At 42.2% G+C, this 20219-nt stretch overlaps 1 protein-coding gene across 1 annotated transcript; it reads right to left on the reverse strand.

Moving 5' to 3' along the window:
• Positions 1–9235: 9235 nt before the first annotated feature.
• PDK4 (pyruvate dehydrogenase kinase 4) lies at positions 9236–19672 on the reverse strand. The gene is made up of 11 exons (XM_071560741.1): positions 19400–19672; positions 18530–18671; positions 17259–17330; positions 16498–16682; positions 16000–16089; positions 15388–15465; positions 14676–14752; positions 13950–14048; positions 13543–13653; positions 12754–12867; positions 9236–11721 (listed from the first exon to the last, which is right to left on the reverse strand). The coding sequence occupies exons 1-11, from the start codon at positions 19545–19547 to the stop codon at positions 11578–11580; spliced, it is 1260 nt and encodes a 419-aa protein (XP_071416842.1). The 5' UTR covers positions 19548–19672; the 3' UTR covers positions 9236–11577.
• Positions 19673–20219: the final 547 nt, after the last annotated feature.

Raw genomic sequence — 20219 nt, forward strand, 5'->3', positions numbered from 1 at the left:
GTAAGCTTGCTGGCTATTTGTGAGAAGGAGGGGTTTTGAATCCAGCCAATTGTGCTCAAGAATAGGGAAATGTAACTCTTCCAGATAACCCTACAAAAAAACACTAGTTAGTTAGGGACTAAGAATATATCACCGCTAAAGCCTGAGGAAGAACATGCAGGAAAAAAGAAGGAATTCTCACTGAGTCTGTAACAATGTGCTATTAAAGAGGGGACAGAACTGTGTGCTTTATAAATACTTGGCCCTTTGTTCGCACAGTATGAAAAGAGACATTGCTAAAGGGCAAGGCAGGGCAGTGCCTGAGCTGGCTGCAAGCACACAGCATGCTGGAAAGCACAGGTGAAGAGACATCACTGCCATCAGAGCAAAGCCATTCCATGGCAAAAAGTAATATAAGTATTTGAACATCAATGCAGAGCAAACACCCAGCGGCAGCAAATTTCATTGAATTACACCTACATCCCAAAGGCTGAGCCAGCCCTTTGGTGAGTCTATCCTGTTTGCAAGTTTATTGCTGGGGTAAATGTGTGCAGCCGTCCCGAACTCAAGAGCATGCTGTCAGCTTGTGTCCATGGTGAACACACCTTGTGGTGCCAGCAGCTCTGAACTATACCTTGCTCTAAGTTTGGACTTTGTTTGTCATCTGGTTCCATTTCTCCCACAGTCCTGCCCTTCCTTTCACCAATTGTCTTTCATGTCTCAAAAAAACTGAGAGAGTTGCCATGCACATTTGGAGGTGAAATTCAACAGCAAATTAGAAAAAGGGGGAAAAAAAGAAATTCAACGTAAAACAAGCAGATTAAACATTTTTTACTTAACAATTAGAATCAGCACTATGAGGGCTGTGAACTGTTGAGTTGTGATACTTGAAGCTGACAATGTTACTATGAGCAAAAGACTCCATTCGATCACAATGTTGCTGTATGATTTTCCCCCTCAGACACACCCAAAGGTCTGTCCCTGGCATGAAGGACTCATAAGCCAACAGGGTGAGCTGAAAGTGGCTGAAAAGTTCAAGACAAACCCAAACATTTTCTCCTGCACTTGTCCTCAGGGATAGCTGAGGACTCTCAGGGGAACTTTAACAATGGGCAAAAAACCAGACACATGTAGAACCCCATCCCAGGCAAATATGTGACATTAGCACACTTGGATGGAGGCATCCAAGAGACCCTGACATGGCTGTGGAGAGCTGGATCACAGAGGTCTCTGTAACCCAACTCTCTCCTACTTTTCTTTCCAGCTGGTTGAAACTCCAATGGTTCTTGACATGCTGTGCTACAGCTGTCATTGTCCCCTCTTTTGGGGCAACTCACACAGCACCTCTGTGCTTCAGAGGCATACCTGAATTACACACATGGTGTCCCCTTAAGCTTTGACAGGGGTTGCATCCTGCCTGTAGAAGGTCAGGAAGAAGGACTCATTTATCAGCTGATTTGGGCACACTATCTGCTGTTGCCTGGCCATGCTGTGACTGTGGCAGGGTTTGATATCAAATGACACTGAGTTCTGCCTGGTTGCTGGCACCAGCTTGAGTACTGGGAGAGCTGCCCTTTCCAATGCAAGGCAGGGAGAGGGGCAGAGAGGCACCTCTGGCTGTCCTTCATTTTCAGGTGACCTGGGTGCACTGGTGAGATGATAGGTAAGTGGCTCCAGGCAGGCAGGAACAAACTGCAGGCAGCACCTGGAACAGAGTTAAGTGTGGGCTTGGGCTTTGATGCAGCTCCTTCCTACAGCCTGGAAAGGGAGAGAGAGCAGTGGCATGACCAGCCTGGGAGGTTCTTGCTGACTTGACGTAAACATGTTTTCAAGCTCCTGGTGCAGCCAGCAGGGAACACACTGTCCCCGTGGGTTCCCTGCCTCTGGCTTGGGAAGCTGCCAGAACAACACCCAGAGGCACCACTGCTTCCCATGGCCTCCAGTCCCAGCTGGAGCAGGCTGTGCTGCATACTCAGTTAGTGTTAGTCCTTGCAAAAAAAAAGGGAAAATAAAAGGATGGAAAGCTGTAAGCAGAAAAAAGATCCAGTAGCTAGCAACTGAATAACAGCCATGCATTTCCTGAATGGTATTTTTAAGGTTTATTATTGTTCTCTTCTTATTTACAGTGCTGTTTTCTGTCCTTTTATCTAGCACTAGCTGTCAGTCTGCCCTTTGCTTAAGCCAAGCTGTTCATGTCCATGTGTCTGGAGCTCCACTGACTATGGGAGGCAAGCTTTGGTTTTTCAGGCTCCCAGACCCAAACAGCTGGATTAATCTTCCAGCCGTACTGAAGCAGGCTCTCACATGGCTTGGGGTTTGGACACTGTTAATCCTGTGTTTTTAAAAGACTCAGCTGTGTGAAATGCGCACAAGCTGTGGCTAGTAGCTGTGGTGTGCTATTAAAGAGTCCTGTCCTTGAGTCTCCAGGAATGGGCAAAACCCCTTTATCCTAGTTATGCTGTCCGTGGCTGGGGACACAAAGTTCCCACTTTGTGGAATAGGGTCACACTTATACCTCAGAGGCAATGGTATCTCTGCACCTAGACTGCCCCAGCATGGACCTAGGCTTCTGGTCTCACCTGGCTTGAACAGAAAGGGTGAGAGCTGACCTCCCTCTGCTCTGGGGTGTTTGAAGCTCAAGGTTTTCCAGTAAGTTTCAAGGGGCTGCACTGCATTAAATAAGGGGCATGGGCTGAAGTGGTCAGCCAGTTCAGTGTATTTAAACTGGCCATATGTGCATACACATGTTTCTGTTCAACGTATCATGAAGGTCTAAATGTATGTCACATACTTCTCTTCCTCCCCTAGGTGTGGCACTTGATAAATCCCTCCAGCACATGTGCCATCCTGCAGAATGCATGGCAGGTAATACAGTGAGACTGGCCTCTTGTGTGGTCTTGCACATTTAAGTAGTTAAAAATTAGCTTGCTTGCTGTCTTCTAGAAACCTTCAGTGGTATATGTGTCTCTTCTACAAATCAGCAGATCAGATCAGCAGCTCAAACCATTTTGGCTTTGCCCACAATTCACTGGTGTCAACAGGAAGCTTGTCACAAATTTCAGTGGATGTGGTATGAGATCTAAAGGTGAACTATTACTTCTCTAATATCTATCATTTACATTGGTTAATATGTTGATTCCACATTATATTACATTCTTTTATTGATTGAAAAAGTTAATCTATATTAGAAACACATTACAGAAAAGAACATCAGCAGTTCTTGGACATGCTTATAGACAACCAATTGATCCATCACTAATGTTCTGTATTTCATATCCATACTACATTAAAATAAGAACTGAACAACTATTTCTCAATCTATTATAACAACAACAAAACCTTCTATAAGTGAAAGCTTAACATGATTTACACCAGTATACTACTATTCTAGAAATATGTACCCTGTTTAAAAACCCCAACCCTCCAGTGTTAATATACTTTAAAGAAATGCTGAAAACCAGTTATTCTACCCTTTCATTGTCAACAGCTTTGCCGGAATCTTCTGTTCTTATGAAATGAAACAGCCCCTTTCTGAAACAGCATGCTGTTGAGGATAGACTTGCTCCCTCAAAACTCTCATTTCCTAAGGCAGTGGATGTATTCATTCCTGGGAAGAATTGGGAGGACCCACAGTTCTCTGCTCTCTTTGACTGCTATGATGCATATTTAATGGAAAGATATATCCTCTCCCTGAACATCAATACTTACAGGTGAGGAATATCATTCTGTTGCAGAGCAAAGCAGAAGGCAAGGACAGTTTATTGGAGAAGAATGAAAACATCTCTTTCAAGCAGACCTGAATACAAATCTCTAATATAATTTTCAAGGTCTGCCCTGCATCAATTTGTAGCATTCCAGTAAATAGTTTTGCCCTTGTTCCAGCTGTTCTTATATGGATGTTGTCATTCAAAAGACAGAAACCTAGGAATATGCAGCAGTGTTACAATTTTTGGTTCTTTTTCTCAAGTGAACTGATCATTCAGTGGACTTAAAAATTCATCAAAAGCTTTTGGAAGTGCAACATGCCTCTGAAGCCCAGTTCCCATCCTCCAGCTTCAGAAAATAGGCTCAAGTCATGCAGAACTAGACTTCAGCGGCAGGATTAGGAAGAAGAGAGGAACAGGAAGGCAAGGCCATGGAGGCAAAAGACATGAAGGGATTCAGACCAGCAGAAGACTTCTGGGCATCTCCACAACTAACACGAATAGCGAAAACTTAAGACTGTCCCTGGTCAGAGCTTGAAAATGAAGCTTTCTTCATTGTGTATTTAGGTAAAACCTGAGGAAAAGCTGATTAGAATCAAGGGAAAGTTGTCCACTGAGACTGGAGGGTTTTTTAACAGACCCTAACTAAGCAGAAACAAATACTTCTGTGTCAACACAAACGGTTTTATGCCTGAGTAAACAGCTTCCTATGGTCTGTGAACCAATGGCACATACATGGTAATAGCAAGAGTGGTCCAAACCAGCTGATCCACCCCTGCATGAAGGTTAAATTCCACCATGTAATACCCTTTGTAAGCAGGGCCTTGACTCTGGGTCACCAATATCATTTGCAATGCACGTTTACTAATGTGCTGCATGTCACAGTGATTGGACAAAAGGACAAGTAGCCCTGGCAGGTATTCCGCCCTGTTTCCCAGTTAATTTGTTAAAAATCAACCAGGAGTGTTGTGGACAGTAAAGCTGCTGGAAAGAGAAAAACACTCTATGGAATAAACACTTAAAAAAAAGAGCTTTCAATGCATCTGACTTCCCAGTATGCCTCATGGTATTTAACAATCAGTATCAGTTCCAGTTAGCTCCTAATTTTCTGTAAAAGGTCCACCCAGAAATTTGTATTTGGATGTTCCAGGAGTAGTAAGCATGGCTCAGAGCTCTTCAGCAGCACTGCTGCCCTGTGGGGTGCAGAGTGATGAGCCTCATGCTGTCTCCTGTGGTCATGTGGCACTAGGACCAGCCTCAAGCCCAGGCAGATCAGCAGTGCCAGTAATGACAAGCTGCACAGTGGCAGCTCCAGGTTGATAGTTTGTGCCAGCAGCCAGTTCATCTGAAATGATCCCACTGGCATTTACTGCAGGACAAATAACATCTGGGATTTTCCATTATCTCTCCACTCTAGCCAGAAGTGACACAGCAGTGATGCCATTTTGAGCTCTGTATTTCTAGTTTCCCACAGCCACAAAAAAATTGTAAGGGAACCTGAGTCATTTACCCAATCATAAACATTCACTGATATTTTTGAAATCTAGGAGTGTCCATGCAAGGTATTTGCTTGGGACTGGCAGGCATGACAAAGGACCTGCGGAAGATCTCTGATCTTTCAGAATGCCAGATGAGAGAGGCACAGTATTCCTCATATAGCACTAGGTGTCTATTTTTAGGTAACTGAATTATTTGAGAGTCAGCTCGCATCTCATGCCATCTAAACACAGGTGCCTATGTGTGCTCCAGGTGTCAGGAGTCCTATTATGGTCTGTTGAATTCTGCCATTTAAGACAGGATCACTATTCAGACTTCAGAAGGAGGTGTCTACTGAAGAACAGGCTGATACTTTCTGGGGTCCTCTGGATATACTGACAGTGGTCATTAGAAAGGGAGCTTAGATATCTAACGTACACCTCAGCACACACATTGAGACTTGTACACAGTGTCATGATAAGGTGTCATACTTGATGTGCCAAATCCCATGCCAAGGTTCTCAGTTTTCAGGCACAGTACACTATTGTGACAAAGTACAGAAAGCCCAATCTATAAACTGCAATGAAAAAAATAATCTTTTTTTTTTTTAACTTGATTTTCTTATTTGAGCCTTGCAGACAGGGCATATCTGGATTAATGTAACTTAAAGTATGCCTGTCCTAAACTAGAAACTCTCTGCCACCTTCCAGGAGGATGCTCTGAAGCCCCAAATACTGGGATTGGTGGTAACTCCTCTTGCTGTTTCCTGCATCACTCTTTTGTCTGGGTTTCCAAATGGACATGAGTCCAGGAAGGCAGCATGAGGCTCATTCCTTGAGGCTGTCCCCTCACACAGCAGGGAATCGGATAGGTCCTTTCTTTTCTTGTCTCTTCGTGCTAGGAAGTGCAAAGCAAGAGAGCGACACAGGGAAATCTGTGCTAATTCTACATGGGCCAATTTGTTGCACTCTGTTTTGATTTTGTTTCATAGCTGCAGAAGGAATATTGAGGAGCAACTTCTGATACCCCACACATACTTTTCTGCTTATATAAAAATCTTACACTATTGAGAGGTCTCAGGCTATTCTAAAGACCCATGACTGTGTTCCAGCATCTTGCTGTGCCACCCAGCAATCAAGATGGCAGGGAAAAATTAAGACAGCTCATAGGATATTTCTGCCCTTTCCTCCCCGTGAGGCATGTGGAGAGAAGCAGGACTGACTGAAGCTGCCTACTAGCATGCCCTTTCTCTTTGCTAACTGGTGAGGATGAGTAGAATCTGGCTAGGTTCTGAGTCAGTCATTCTGTCTTGAATGTGCAAAGCCACATTAGGACCTGTAATATAGAAGCAGGACATAGGCATCTAAAAATGGTGGTGTCAGTTTTTGGGAAATACAAACCCAAAGATGTTAACCCAGAAGTGTGCCCCTTCCTCTTCACCATCTCCATCCACCTTCTCCATCCTCCATCCTCCAAATTAGCTGAGCCAAGGGATCGTCAGCTGCCAAGTTCTACCTCCCATTTGCCAAAACTGCTCAAGAATTTAAGAGCAGAAAATTCTTAGGGATTATACCTGATCCTCTCAAGTCATCATCGCTACCAGAAGGGGAAAAAAATCTATTTGTCCAGTAATGTTTCTTATCAAAGGTAGCAAAGCTTGTTTTGTAATAATGCTTTCAGAAGGACATTAGTACATGCAAAGGACAAAGTCTAGTGGATTTAAAAACTTGGTTAATTGATAGGAAAAAGATGATAATGGACAACCTTATATCAAGGCTTCTGGGAGATTAATCTGGATGTGTGCCCAGGGCACCAGTCACACAATCAGTGTACACTTTTTAGCTAATGATCTGGAAGAGAAAACACAGGGTGCTTTGGCATGGTTTCTGTTGACATCAGGAACCTGGCTGTGTAAGGTCCTGATCGGGGGGCAAAGGGTGGGAATGCAACATCTGCTTATCTCCTGTGAAACCAGAACTATTCAGCCATGGGTAAACCTGCTGATGTCAGTGACCTCCCTGATGCAGTAGCAGCAAGCCAGCTCTGTATCACCCGTGCTTTGCTGAACCAGAAGCTGATGTGTGGCCTCTGTCACTCATTGGGGTTGGGAAGTGGTGGTGGTGGTGAATAAACACATTTTGCTTTTTGTACTACATGAGCTTGGCTGGGACTGACGGTCTGCACACAGAGTGCTGTGGAAAGACCTGGGCCTGCTGAGACCATGTGTTTTACATGGAGCTGCACAACAGCTTGGGTACATCCTGCTGCCCTGCAGCATCCTGGCTCCCCAGCCTGCCATGGGCAAGGGTGCTGGTTTAAAGGCAAACTGTCAGGAAAAATGAACCTGACTTAAAAGAGATTACAAATCAGAGTTACAATTTACTGAAAAGATTATAATAAATGCAATGATACAGAGAAAATAAACAGCTAAAATACAGAGAAAATAATCAGCATCCTGGGGCACGAATGGAATGGTGTTCATTAGCCCCTGTGCTGAGTGCCACATGGTCCTCCTAAGTCTGAAGTAAGAGGAAAGGAAAACCTGTTGGTGAGGATGATGGTCTCGTCAAGAATAGCACTCACAGTCATCTTGTGGTTCTGGTCCTCCTCTGGATCCAAGGAGTGGTACCAGAAGTCCCAAAACCCAAAGATTATATATGCCCTGATTCAGGTGGGAACGCCCAGTACCTCCCCCAGGCTGGGGAATTCCACAATGGGTGATCTAATTCTATGAGTCATGGGATATTTTTGGAATCTTTGATGGCCCATTAGCAGACATGACCCCTCAGGCTGGGTGTGAAGGTGCTAATGCTTCCCTGGAGGGGTTATCATGGCTGAGCCACTGGTGTGAAGATGGGAACACTCCGGTATCTCACAGGATTCTTTAACACCCAGCTTGTAGCCTGAGGTGTCAGGTGTGCCCTGCAAATGATCCATTAATAGTCCATGAGAAATGACACTGAGGGTGTAAAATACACAGTTTTGGTTACACCCACACAGTGATAAACTGGTCCCAGTTGCTGTAACTAGGACAGCAAAGTATAGAATACATGTATGTATACTTCTGCTTGGGTAAACCTGAGGGGAAATGTCCTAGCCCTATCTCTAGAGACTGCAGGACAGTCAAGATAATGGGGAAAACACAACAGGAATTTTTGTTGGTGGTTTCCTTTTGTTTTCTGGAGTGGTTTATTGAAGGCCCTAGAATTCTTTAGTTTGGGGTTGTTTCTCCCAGTACACCTGGCATAGCAATATATATCAGAGTGGTAAATTCCTGTAACTGCAAAACACACAAAGTGTACACCATCTGACCTGCTTCCCCGGCAAGAAATACCTTCAGGTAAAATCCACTTTGTTAAGAAGGGCTAACTGCCCACACAAGGCTTTCACTTGAAGGCTTACTGCTAGACACCCACAGTCAGGCTGTTTTTCACCTCCCCTCTTTCAGGTAAAGTACCTACAGTTACTCTATCTTCTTAAAACTAAAGATGTACAATGGTTCCCAGCCAATGTAAGTCTGCTAAAGCACCAGATGTACAGCACTGTTCTATCATGACACAGTCTGATCCATCACTACCATTTTCTTACACACCAGCTATTAAAAGTCAGTTGTCCCATTGCTTCAGAGCTGAAAGGGCAGCCTGTGGAAAAACTTACTTGTTAAATATAGACTGAGTGGTGGATGTCCTTTTTTATATATATTCAAACTAGTGGTGAATTATCACGTTCTTTAAAGGTGAACAAAACATAACCACTTTAGAACATAGAACATGCACTGAAGGATTCCCACTTCTCATCTCTGAAGATTGATACTAATTAGAAAGAGTAGGGTGATGCATTCAGTGATGCACTGATTTTAGGCATGATGTAACCTCTCAACACATGCGCTATTAAGCATAAGATCAGTTTCAGTGTTTTTCACCCCTGTTGCCTCTGACAGAGTATGAGAAGTTGTTTTGCTCAAGGCCATTATATAGGACTTTAAAAAGGGCCTTGTATGGGGCCCCCTCAGGTTGCACTATGATCTGAGAAATGTTTGTTGCACTAATGTTCTTAGAAAATAAAGACACCACACAACCATTTAAAAGACTTTATTATAAAATTATTTCAACGTCTACATCCAAGTAAAAGACTTAAAACTATAGCTTTACTTTCAGAATAAAAATTCAGTGAATGCTGGAAAAGGTGCTGTATTTTCTAGGTAGATAGACCTAATTTTTAATACTGCAGATTCCATGTGCATTCCTTAAGTGCTATACACACCTCCATCTGCACCTGCAATGTCTTCTGCAGCTTCACTCTGCAAACATTACAGACATTTGTGCTGCACCCACGTGTCTCATCTGCTTTGAAACAGAAATGACAGCTCCTACCTGGAGCAGCTGTAGCTATGTTACAGATGTACCATCATTTCACAACTCATGTCATCCAAGCATTACTGGGTTCTGATAGAAAGGTGTAAATTATGTTTACTTGACAACAGTAACTACCTAAGTAGGTGTTTGTGACCTTGTATTCCATACAAAAATCAACAAATACGGAAATATATTATGGCAGTGAAGACAGCTTTTTCACACCTGTATATTCTAGACAAAGATATTTCCTTTTTACTACCCATTTCATTCACTGAGTTAAGCTCAGATACATGATCTGGTGACCTTTGGTGACTGCAGCTTATTCACCAGGATAAAGACAGCCTAGATGCAGCACTAAAGTCATAATGATCAGTTATCACCAATACATCTAAACCTAGTCTTTAAAAGAAATTAAGCCTATCAGAATATTATTTTATTTTTGACTGAGAAACCTATCCTAACAGGGCTTCTAGAACACAAAGGTAGTTCCATTTTTCTCTCTTTCCTATTAAAAACATTTTTAGATTCACAGTGAAGTATGGACTGGTTTTCTGTCCAACAAATACAAAACTCTCATACAACTGAGCAGGATGCTCTACTGTACTTGCAGGTTCTTGCAAAGGATCACATACACTTAATATGCTAATTAGTATAGAAAAGTTCAGCCCTGATGAACTTCTGACTGGCCAGCTTGGCAATGTCTAATTGTTTAACACCTGTTGTTAAGTTTTCCTTGCTTACAAAAGTGAAAATGCACAAAGAAGAGGGGTGACAATGGAGTATTTCCCCAACAACTCTCTTCCACTGGCACTGCTCTTGTGCAATTTCCCCCTATTTTGCTGTTCATAAAAGCTATTCTATAGCTTCAGTACTGTTTTCATTTTGAAACATCATTTCCTAAGCCCTTTCCATTACAATGAACAGTTCTTGGGATAAATTTGTAGTTCCAACACCACTCCTGAAAACCTTTCAAACACACCTTCAGTGCTCATCACAGCTTTCAGGGTATAGATTCCCCATGCACCTCTCTGAGCTAGTGTGGTTCAATGGAAATTTGACGAAGACAATTGGCAGATTTCAGTTTAGCATAATGAGCCACTAATCTTCTAACAGCACAACAAAATGAAACCACAAGACCATATTTTAAACATGCTGTTTCCCACAACATGCTTACACAATACAGATCACAAAACCCTTCTGTTCAACCCATACGTCTGACTTAAGTTCTTGGAAAATCCTGTCTGACTTACTTGGCACATGCTCTCCAGAGCACAGGGATGTAGGCTAGATGACCCTAACCTTAGAGCTGCTGTAACCAAGTAGCTTTCCATTTCTTTCCAGTAGCTTTGTAAAATATCCTGATTTTCTTCTTCGTTACCTTATGCAGAGAAGCCTTACTTGGCTAGTTTTCTGTGAACAGCTTAAATTAAAAAAAAATTCTAGGAAAGTACTCACAGAGCAAGGCATCACAAAAGAATTATTACTGGAATACTTTTTTTTAAAATGGGACTTTCTTAAAGATGGAAAACACTTTATCCCTACCTCCCAGGCCTCCCTGTCTTTCAGTCAGGCTGTAGTTGAATGCTGTTTGTATCTTGCTACCAGACTGCCATATTAAGTAGATATTTTCCAAATGTTATTTATATAGCTTTAATTTCAGGTGTTATCTACCTACCTGAGATGTTCTGTAATAAGATAAACTGCTGATAACTATTCTAGGAGAAAAATATGCATCAGCATAACTTATGTTTATCAGTATTCAGAATTCAAGCATTAAACAGGACTCAAAAATTGCACACCTCTACCACATCAAGTCTTTGATCATAAGGAAAAAAATAGTCTGATTTTCCTCTATACAAAGCTCTTTAAAGACATATGTGCTCCTATTTTCCTCATCCTCAAGTCCACAGCAAGATTTCACATTCAGTGCATACAGCGTAGGTTGTAACATTCTTCTGTCAGTCCTGAAACTTGCTTGTTTGGAGGTAGCGGATTACTTCCAAAAGCTGCTTTTTTTGAGAAGTCAGCTTGATCCCCTTCGGTGCCTGGATACCAACTTGTCTTCAGAAAGCTGCACTCTGTTTTGATACATTCTTTGGGTCTTTGCTTGGGACACACCAGTCATCTGCCTCTGAGGTAGCTTGGTAATGCTTGGAAGCTGATTTGTTAAAAACTGGGAGTTTTTCTACTGAGTCTGTTGATAAGGCCTAAAGTCAAGAAGGAAAGTTACTTGGTTTCTACCTCTGAATAATGCCACTTTGCAAAAATTCATGCAGTATGCTTAAAGTGTTAAGCCAATGGCACTACAAAACAAAGTTATTTACACCAATATTCCTACAATAGATGTGGCAGTTTATGTGCTTCAGTATGCTTGCTTTCGATAATTTGGTGGAACAAATGAAGTAACATGAAATCGTATTTATGCATTTTTATAGGCCTAAAGCATTACTCTCTAACATGTTTTCAAGATAGCTCAGGAATGCATGAAAAAGAACTTTGATTTACAAAATTCAGAGAAAACTTTAAAATATGTTCTTTCCCTACTTCTGTATGTTGTAACTAACACAAACATACCTATTCTATTGGGAAATTTTTAAATAGAAATGTTACATATACATATATCTGAACTATCTCTTTGTTTTGTATTGCTGCTCTGGTTGTGCTTCAGGGTGCTTGGAACTATGTTTTCAGTTTACTAGAAGAAATTCAAAGCAAGTTTTTCCTGTGAGTAAGCACAGAAAGTAGAAAAGAACATGTAGTTCTGTTTGCAGGTTACTTATAACAAAAGCAGTGCATGTTATACAATGGGTGTTCAAGATTACTGGTACCTGAATCCCAAAGACAGGCTATATGGCAGCTTTAGAACAGCACCAGTTTAAGGATTTAGTTTATGCAGACTTTCTTGTTGTCAGACTAAAGAAATCAGATCTGTAGCTCACACCCTGACTACATTCTCTTCCAGAGAATTCTCACTTTGTATTCCATGAACAAGCAGAGAACATCTTAATACAATCTGAAAACTAGCAGGGCTCTCACTAGTAGTTTTCCAAGTAGATTACTTAAAGCCAAGTGACCTTCTTAATTCTACATGCCAGTTACTAAATATTACTGGTATTTCTTTAATAAAAAAGAAGAGCTACTCATGAGCAGAGAATTTGATTACCTTAAAATGATACTGAGTAGTTACCTCACTGCATTAATGGTAGTTGCCTTTTATTTAAATAAATCAAAGTACATACCTTCAAGTAGATAATAGCATCAGTTCCATAACCGCATATGGAGTAGAGATTTAGATCTCCTTGAAAGTATTTAGCATACAGACGTGAAATTGGCAAGCCATACCCAAAACCAGCCTAAAAAACAGAGTACAAAATAAAATTAATTAATTTTTTTTACTATTTCTTATGGCCTGAAGCTAAATAGCTGGAAAGTTTCAGAGATTTTTAACTGCTAAAAGTCCTTTGCACTTCCTGTTTCTTAAAAGAAACCTAAATCTCTAATAAGTTTCATACAGAATACAGAAACTGACCATTAAAAAACCAAAACACATATATGTCCCACTTTTGCTCAGTACATTTCTGTATTTTCCCACTCCTGTTTTTGCTAGTATAGCTTGATTAGTAGAAGGAGCTTGCTACTGAGAGATAAACAATAGTCTAAAAGCCTGTTCCAGTTGTGCTTGCCTTCATAAAGGCAGTGTAATCTACAATAAATTTGAGCATTGAATGGGCAGGAAGACCAATTATACAGTGTCACTGGAATGTAAGCAAAAATAAAAGGGGAGCAGGGAAGGTGAGATTCAGGTTGCAGTGTACTTCTTTGTTTACACCTTTAAAAGCATATTTTGTCCACTAAGCAAGATATTAAAATTCTTTTCCAGTAAATCTTAATTCATATTTATGAGGCTTAATAATCTCTGCATACCCCACAAAGCAGCAGGGTGGACATAACGTTTCATTATTTACCCACTAATCTGTCCAGCACTTACAGCAACCTCATTAGCAGCATGATCATTGAAAATATCTTACAAGAGGAGTATTCCGAGCATCATCCATATTTGGCCTTGGTGCTGTGGAATACATGTAGCTAAACAGCTGCTCAATTTTCCTTACTGGAACACCACCTCCTCTGTCTGAGATCTGATTTAAGAAAGAATAAAGTTAACAATAATCATGTACTAAGAATGGTATTTAAAATGCTGTTATTTGAACATACATTTCCAACATTCATAAATGCAAACATTTGTTTTGCAGCATATTATTTTTCAGCAAGATAATTGTGCTACATGGAGACCATCAACAGAATACTCATATGCTCATGCACAGGACCTTTGATCTGTTGTCAGAGGCCAGAAGATCTTTTAACAGAATTTGCTGCAGCATATGTAATCATAACGATGACATTACGTCCATATTGTAGTATGCCAACAAAATACCTTGATTGCCAAGTCTTCTTTTCCTAGAACAACTGTAACTTCAATTGGAGAAAGGGTTGGACTGTTTTCTTGGAATTCAACAGTTGCCCTCATGGAATTCTATGGAAAATAGTGTTACCACTATTAGAGACTGCTGAATCCATGCACTTCAAACGATACTCCTGTTATGTAAAGGCTGAGCATAGTTATAATCCTCTATTCCTATCAGACACTTAGCATTTTAGCGTAACAGGAACAAAGGCGGTCTTGCACTCAGAAGTGTCTAAGCATAGTCAAGACTCTTCTATGTGTGACAGATTACTATTCTTACCCAACATAGCTCACATAATGCAGATTAAATAACATAGCTCCCCTAAAGTCAGCAGGTTTCCAGAGAAGAGCAAAGTTCAGCAGTTGCTAGAGGCTGCTGGATTTCTGTACCTCATGTTGGCAGCACGCAAGTTCAGCCCCATTCACTACTTCCACATGTATCACTCACTCCACAGAAAAAGCACCAGGGCAATCCTGCACTACAGATGTAATCTCTAAAAGCAGAAGGCTAGTTCAAATGCTCTCCTACAAACTGCAATCATTCCTTTCCTAACTGCTAAAACTATTTCCCCAAATAAGAAAACCTTTGAGATCTCACTGTCCTTTTATTACTTCATTCAGATCTAGCTGGAGGTTTTGAAGTATTGATGCTCCATCTCAAATACTAAGGGAACAAAAGAGTTTATGCTGACATACCTTAAAGAGTTCAAAAAGCATGTGGAAAAGATGGGAGGGAACATATACAATGTTAATTGGTTGTCCTGGAGCTTTTCCTAGAGGAAGGGAAAAATACAAACAGGACTTAAAAGGGTCATGATTTTTTTCTGTATTGTATCCAAATTTACAGTAAGCAAGTTGCCAAAACAAACCAGAATATGTATCACGTTTCATCTTTGGTTTCCCTCCCTACAAAATGGGCAAACAACTTTATGCATTCATAAGAGTGTTTAGATTGCAAACACCACTTGCTTAGTAACAGTTTCTTTTTAAATAAACAAACAAACAAAAATCAAGTATTAACTCCCTTTCATAAATAAAGATTTGTTTTCCAAACATCAAGCAGACAGCTGAAATCAGACAGATGCAGGAAGCTTAGACCAGAACCAGCATTTCAGTTATCAGCTCCATTTCCTCACTCCAAATACAGAGCTCCTCTCTAGCAACAGGTTTGTCTTACTTTTCTCAAGTTCATGAATGGTACCTCAGAAAATCTAGTGTTTAAGATGTACTGACTTTTGAGTTCTGACACAGGAGGTTAAGTGAGGTGCCTATAATAGAAGATGAAGAGCAACTAGGCCAAGTCAGGTCAACTGCTCCGTACCATTAATGCTACAGAATTGGGAGCTTTTTGATTCAGTAAAAGCAGCAATTTGGCTACTGATAGGAAGACAGACACAAAAGCTCTTACCATTCACTTGAGTAAGTTTCAGTTCTGGAGATGTTAAGTAATACTGGTCACACAACAACTTGGAACTTTCATAAGCATCTGAAAAAATTATTTAAATAAATTATGTGAAATGTTATTATCAAACAATGTAAAAATTCATTTTAATGCTCAGCAAAATACAGCTTTTAACTGCATTAGCTGTTATAGTGTTAATAGTCTAAGACTGTGTCTCAAGGGAATGATAACATTGTATCCACTATATATATATTAAAACTTGAAAACAAATGGGCAATTACAGCAGCATAAGCAAATCTCTGTACCATTTGATAATTGTGTAGAACTGATGCATCTGTTATCTATTAGTAGGTTAGACCAATCTCAACAACTCAGAAAACTTTAATTTCTACCTCATCTGTCACTTCCTAGAACTTACTCCAATACATTTTTATTGCTACTGTATTTTAAATTCTGTCCTATAAAAGCTCATGCTTTCCGCATAGACAGACTGCTTTCAGCTATTTCAATAAAAGCCAGTCAGCATGTTATACAACACATATTGGTTACCCAAACTGCTTGCAATCAGATATAAATATGGATCATGAAGAGAAATGTCAAGGATCTGAGAATACATACCATTCACTACTTCAGCAACATCACAGCAAGGATCAATACTTCCAATGTGTCTTGGGTGCCCCGAGCCAGATTTATCATCAAAAAGAAGAGCTGTTTGAAATGAAAATGATACTATATTTAATCTCAAATATTGTATTATTAAAAAGCCTAAAATTTTAACTAATAAAATGTGATCGTAACACAGAATCACATAAAGGAATGAATGTTTACATCTTTTATGAGTTCAAATGCTATTTACTGCCAGCAAACTATGTTGGTTTTTCTGTAGTTCAATATCTGAAGTTTTTCAGGTGTAAAGAATTATGTATCTACATATTCCACACCAGACTCATGACGATTAGTCTGTAGTCCAGAAAACAAGTTCTCATTACTTTCTTAAGTGACAGATTCAGTGTCAAACAAAATTGTCTGAGGCAGATCTCCAATAGTTTCAAGAAATGTTTACATTAACTTGGTATTCATTAGGAAGTTTTGCCTCAGGTAAAAATTTCTACTTACTGTGTTGATTCATTAGCATCCGTGTGGAAATACGGCTCATGTAGAAACGATCCAAAAAATACTGGATGTTTTGATTGGTGACAGGATCTATTTTAAAAGTGTCTTTGTATTCAATTACTCCTTGTGCCATTGTAGGAACCACGTCATGATGTCTGTTTCGGACTCTAATTAATGTATCTATAAAGCTAGGTCAAAAAGAGGTAATTTTAGAACATTCTGAGACTACATAGAGGCAAGCTTTGTAGTGTGATGACCGACTCCAGCAGCAGAACAGGTAAGTGCTTAACAACCTTAATATTAAAACACAGTCTACTTTTTTCATTTTTGTAACAGTAATTCCTCACTGACATAAACCAGGAGATTCTGGTATTTTTAATACAAAAGGTGTAATTATTAGCCATGTCAGATTTACTGCCTTTTTACTCATTTATTTGAGCAGCCGAGAATGTGAGGAAGAGAAAAAGATCCCTAGCTGACATTTTGGAAAGAAGCAGGGATATGACTTAACAGATAATTTTTGTTGATATTTTTCTGTCATGACATTTCAAGGGGCAGTATGGCCTTGAAACCAAGCTGCAAAGGGTAATATTGATTTGAAATATTGCTGAACATGACCAGAGATTTAAAGCAGCTTGCTCTATGCCAAGCACTTTATGCTAGATTACCAAATTCAGCTCATGACAGCTGTCCGTCTGAACTGGATACACAGTGAAAAGTAGAATGTGAACTAAAAAGTCCAAAGAAACAAATGAAAAGCTTACTCAGATAAGACTTTTTGGTCATCTGGGCTTTTCTGATGGAATTCAACCAGCTCCTGAAGGCTTTGGATGTACCTATGGGAAAGGAACACAGGAAATACATGCTATTAATTTGATTGTTCTTAGCCTAGGAACATGAAAAAAATTTGTCCTTGTCCACATCATTACTGTTAACAAGTCAGCTAGGAGTTTGAAGTATCTTTGAAGTATCAGTGAAATGACAAATGGACACTCCTTGACTGTCTAAACCCTAGAAGTTTCCACAGAATCAACCAGGTTGAAAAAGACCTCTGAGATCATTGAGTCCAACCTATGACCCAACATCACCTTGTCAACTAGATCGTGGCACTAAGTGCCACATCCAATCCCTTAGTAAATACCTCCAGGGATGGTGAATCCACCACCTCCCTGAGCAGCCCATTCCAATGCCTAATCACCCACTCTGTAAAAAGAAGTCTTCCCTTGTGCCTGCCATGCAGAAAGGAATTGAAACCCTCACTTTAGGTATGTAGGATCCCCTTAGAATTCTTGAGAAGAGATGTACTTCAAAAGAAGATCTAAATGACAATACTGATCAGGAAGCCACTTAAGCAAAATTTTTCCAAATATGATCAGCTTTGGCAGAAGCTAAGTAGTTGAGCCTCTTGTGCTGACATCTGAGTCTTGACACATATTGAAAGGCACAACTCTTTGCCCTATTAAGAACAGTTTCCAGATCTCACTCTAATACTTCTGCCCTTTATGTCAGCCATCCTGGCAAATGCTGCAACTGTGTCAGTAAACAAGGTTAAATCAGATTCAACCACTGTGTCAACTGCAGAGATTACGTTAATTGAATTCCAAGCAGTTGCTGCACAGGTCAAGGCTTTGGAACAGAAGCTCTGTTATTAATTCCATCAGTGAGAGACCAAAACAAGTATATAGCCTGCTTTCCCATTTTTATCTGGTCCTGAGGGTCTGTAATGCTATGTGAAAACAGAACACATTTTCTTTTCTCCCTTCTTAAGGACTAAGAAGTGGGATTTGCTCTAACATCTTTTTCAAGCTGTTAAAACCCCCCACCTATTTAAAAGTAACAATATCAACATATTGTTTGTTTTAATTTTAGTATGCTAGAAAAGGACAGCATGCAGCAGCTTGCAATTCAGCTTTGATGAAGGAACAGCATTTGTAGTGTATTTTGCTATGTTTTCTACTATTCAAAAAAGTCTCTAACAACAAAGTTGTCAGAGCTGTGTTACTTCACAGGCTGAAATTACATAGTTTATACTTACCAGCTTTTTACCAATTGTACTGATGGAGTTCCCAGTAATTTATCAGGAAGAAGATCAATTTCTCTCAGTATGTTTGCAAACCTCACAGGAAGTTCTTGTCGCAAAAATGCAAAAGAAGTTCTCTCACATCCATTAGTTGAGCCTATAAATAAATCCAAAATAAAATTTTTCTTTAAGGAAGTTTCAAGATGGAGCTACAAATTACTGTCTCTCCACAGACTTCAGGATTTTGTTTACATGACAGCAAGACACAGCGTGTTCCTGGGAGGAACACTTGTACAGTTCCCATTTAGACACGGGACTTATCTGCAATCCTCTAAGAAGTATTCCAGTCTCTGTAAACATGAGCGTCTCCGGGGTGCCGCCTGGCAGTGTCATGTGCGCACAGCGGCCACAGCTGTCAGCGCAATAACGAATCTGGGAACGGCGCGTTCCCTTCGCCGGCCAGGCCGGTGGCTCCTCCCGACACCGTGTGCGCGGGGCACAGCCCACCCCGCACACCCTTCACCTCTCAGTTCCCACACCCCAGGAGCACCGCCGACACTGCGCTGTAGCGCATCTTCAGCTCCGATCGCGCACTCACAGGTCACCGCTGCCCGGCACCTGAGGCTGGCGGTGGTCACCCGAGGCGACCTCCCCGCCACCGCCATCACTCCTGGGCGGGCAGGTCCCCGGCGGGGCTCGCCCCCCACCGCCGCCCCGGCGCTGAGCAGCAGGGCCGGGGACCGCAGCGACTTCAGCGCGGGTTGAGCCCAGCCCAGCCTAGCCCGGCCCGCCTCCCGACCCCGGGCTCGCCCGTCCATGGGAAACAGGTCCGCGAGCGCCGGGCCTGAGCCGCCCCAACCCCTCCCTGCCCGTCCCGCCTCTCACCGAAGTCCAGCAACTGCTTGATGGAGAGCGGGGAGGGGGAGAAGCGGGAAAACTGCTCCACCTCCTGCGGCAGCCGGCCGCGACTGCTGCCGCCACTGGCCCCTGCCAGTGGGGCGGCGCTGCGCAGGGCGATCCGGGCGGCCTTCATCGCTCCCGGGGTGGCGGGCGGGTGGCAGGTGGGCGAGCGCTCTGTCGAAGGTGGGAGAGCGGTGGGGCGGTGGCTCCGGGGCCGGCGCTGTCCCTTTGGCGCTGTCCCCAGTCTGTGGCCCGCGGCTGCACGTGGCGCCTCTATTTACACTCGCAGGGGGCGGGGCTCCGACAGGCCACGCCCACCGGCCCTCGTGACAGCGCGGGAGGGTTCCCCTGTCGCCGCGGGGGGAGCCGGGGCGGGGGGTGCAGGCGCTGTGTGCCCGCAGTGACCTTGTTTACCGGGCCAGGTCGGTGGCGGGTCCTGCCGTGCCAAGCTCTCGCTCCGCTCTGGCCGCGGCTCCGGCCACTGCCCGCCCTGAAGGCGCGGGGGGATCTGTGTGTTTGCGCTCGTAGAGCAGCATGATGAGGGCATTGATTACTGACAGAGTGACGCCAGAGTCGCTGCAGAAACTACGTGGATGGGTAAAGGAAGCAAAATCAGGTTCCAGCCCGCAGGGTTCGGGTTGCTCACATGTAGGTCACGGCTGTGACCTGGGTTAACAGTGACCAAACGCCCGAGCACAGCTGTGCTGGTGACGCACTGGTCGCCATGTGGCCTTTATTTACTCCTGACCTGACGGGCGGCTGACTGAACAGTGCTGTCGGGGACAGCTCATCTTCCAGGATCACA

Source organism: Pithys albifrons, chromosome 7 (genome assembly GCF_047495875.1).
Source record: "Pithys albifrons albifrons isolate INPA30051 chromosome 7, PitAlb_v1, whole genome shotgun sequence".
In the NCBI taxonomy this organism is placed as follows: Eukaryota; Metazoa; Chordata; class Aves; order Passeriformes; family Thamnophilidae; genus Pithys; species Pithys albifrons.

What these genes read in the sequence shown, in the direction of transcription:
- PDK4 (XM_071560741.1), bottom strand. Translation starts at nt 19,547, where the DNA reads ATGAAGGCCGCCCGGATCGCCCTGCGCAGCGCCGCCCCACTGGCAGGG. An exon ending in GACCAAAAAGTCTTATCTGA is followed by an intron (nt 16,683 to 17,258) that starts GTAAGCTTTTCA and finishes TTTTTGACCTAG; the next exon opens with CTTTATAGATACATTAATTA. An exon ending in ATGCTATTATCTACTTGAAG is followed by an intron (nt 11,722 to 12,753) that starts GTATGTACTTTG and finishes TCTTGACTTTAG; the next exon opens with GCCTTATCAACAGACTCAGT.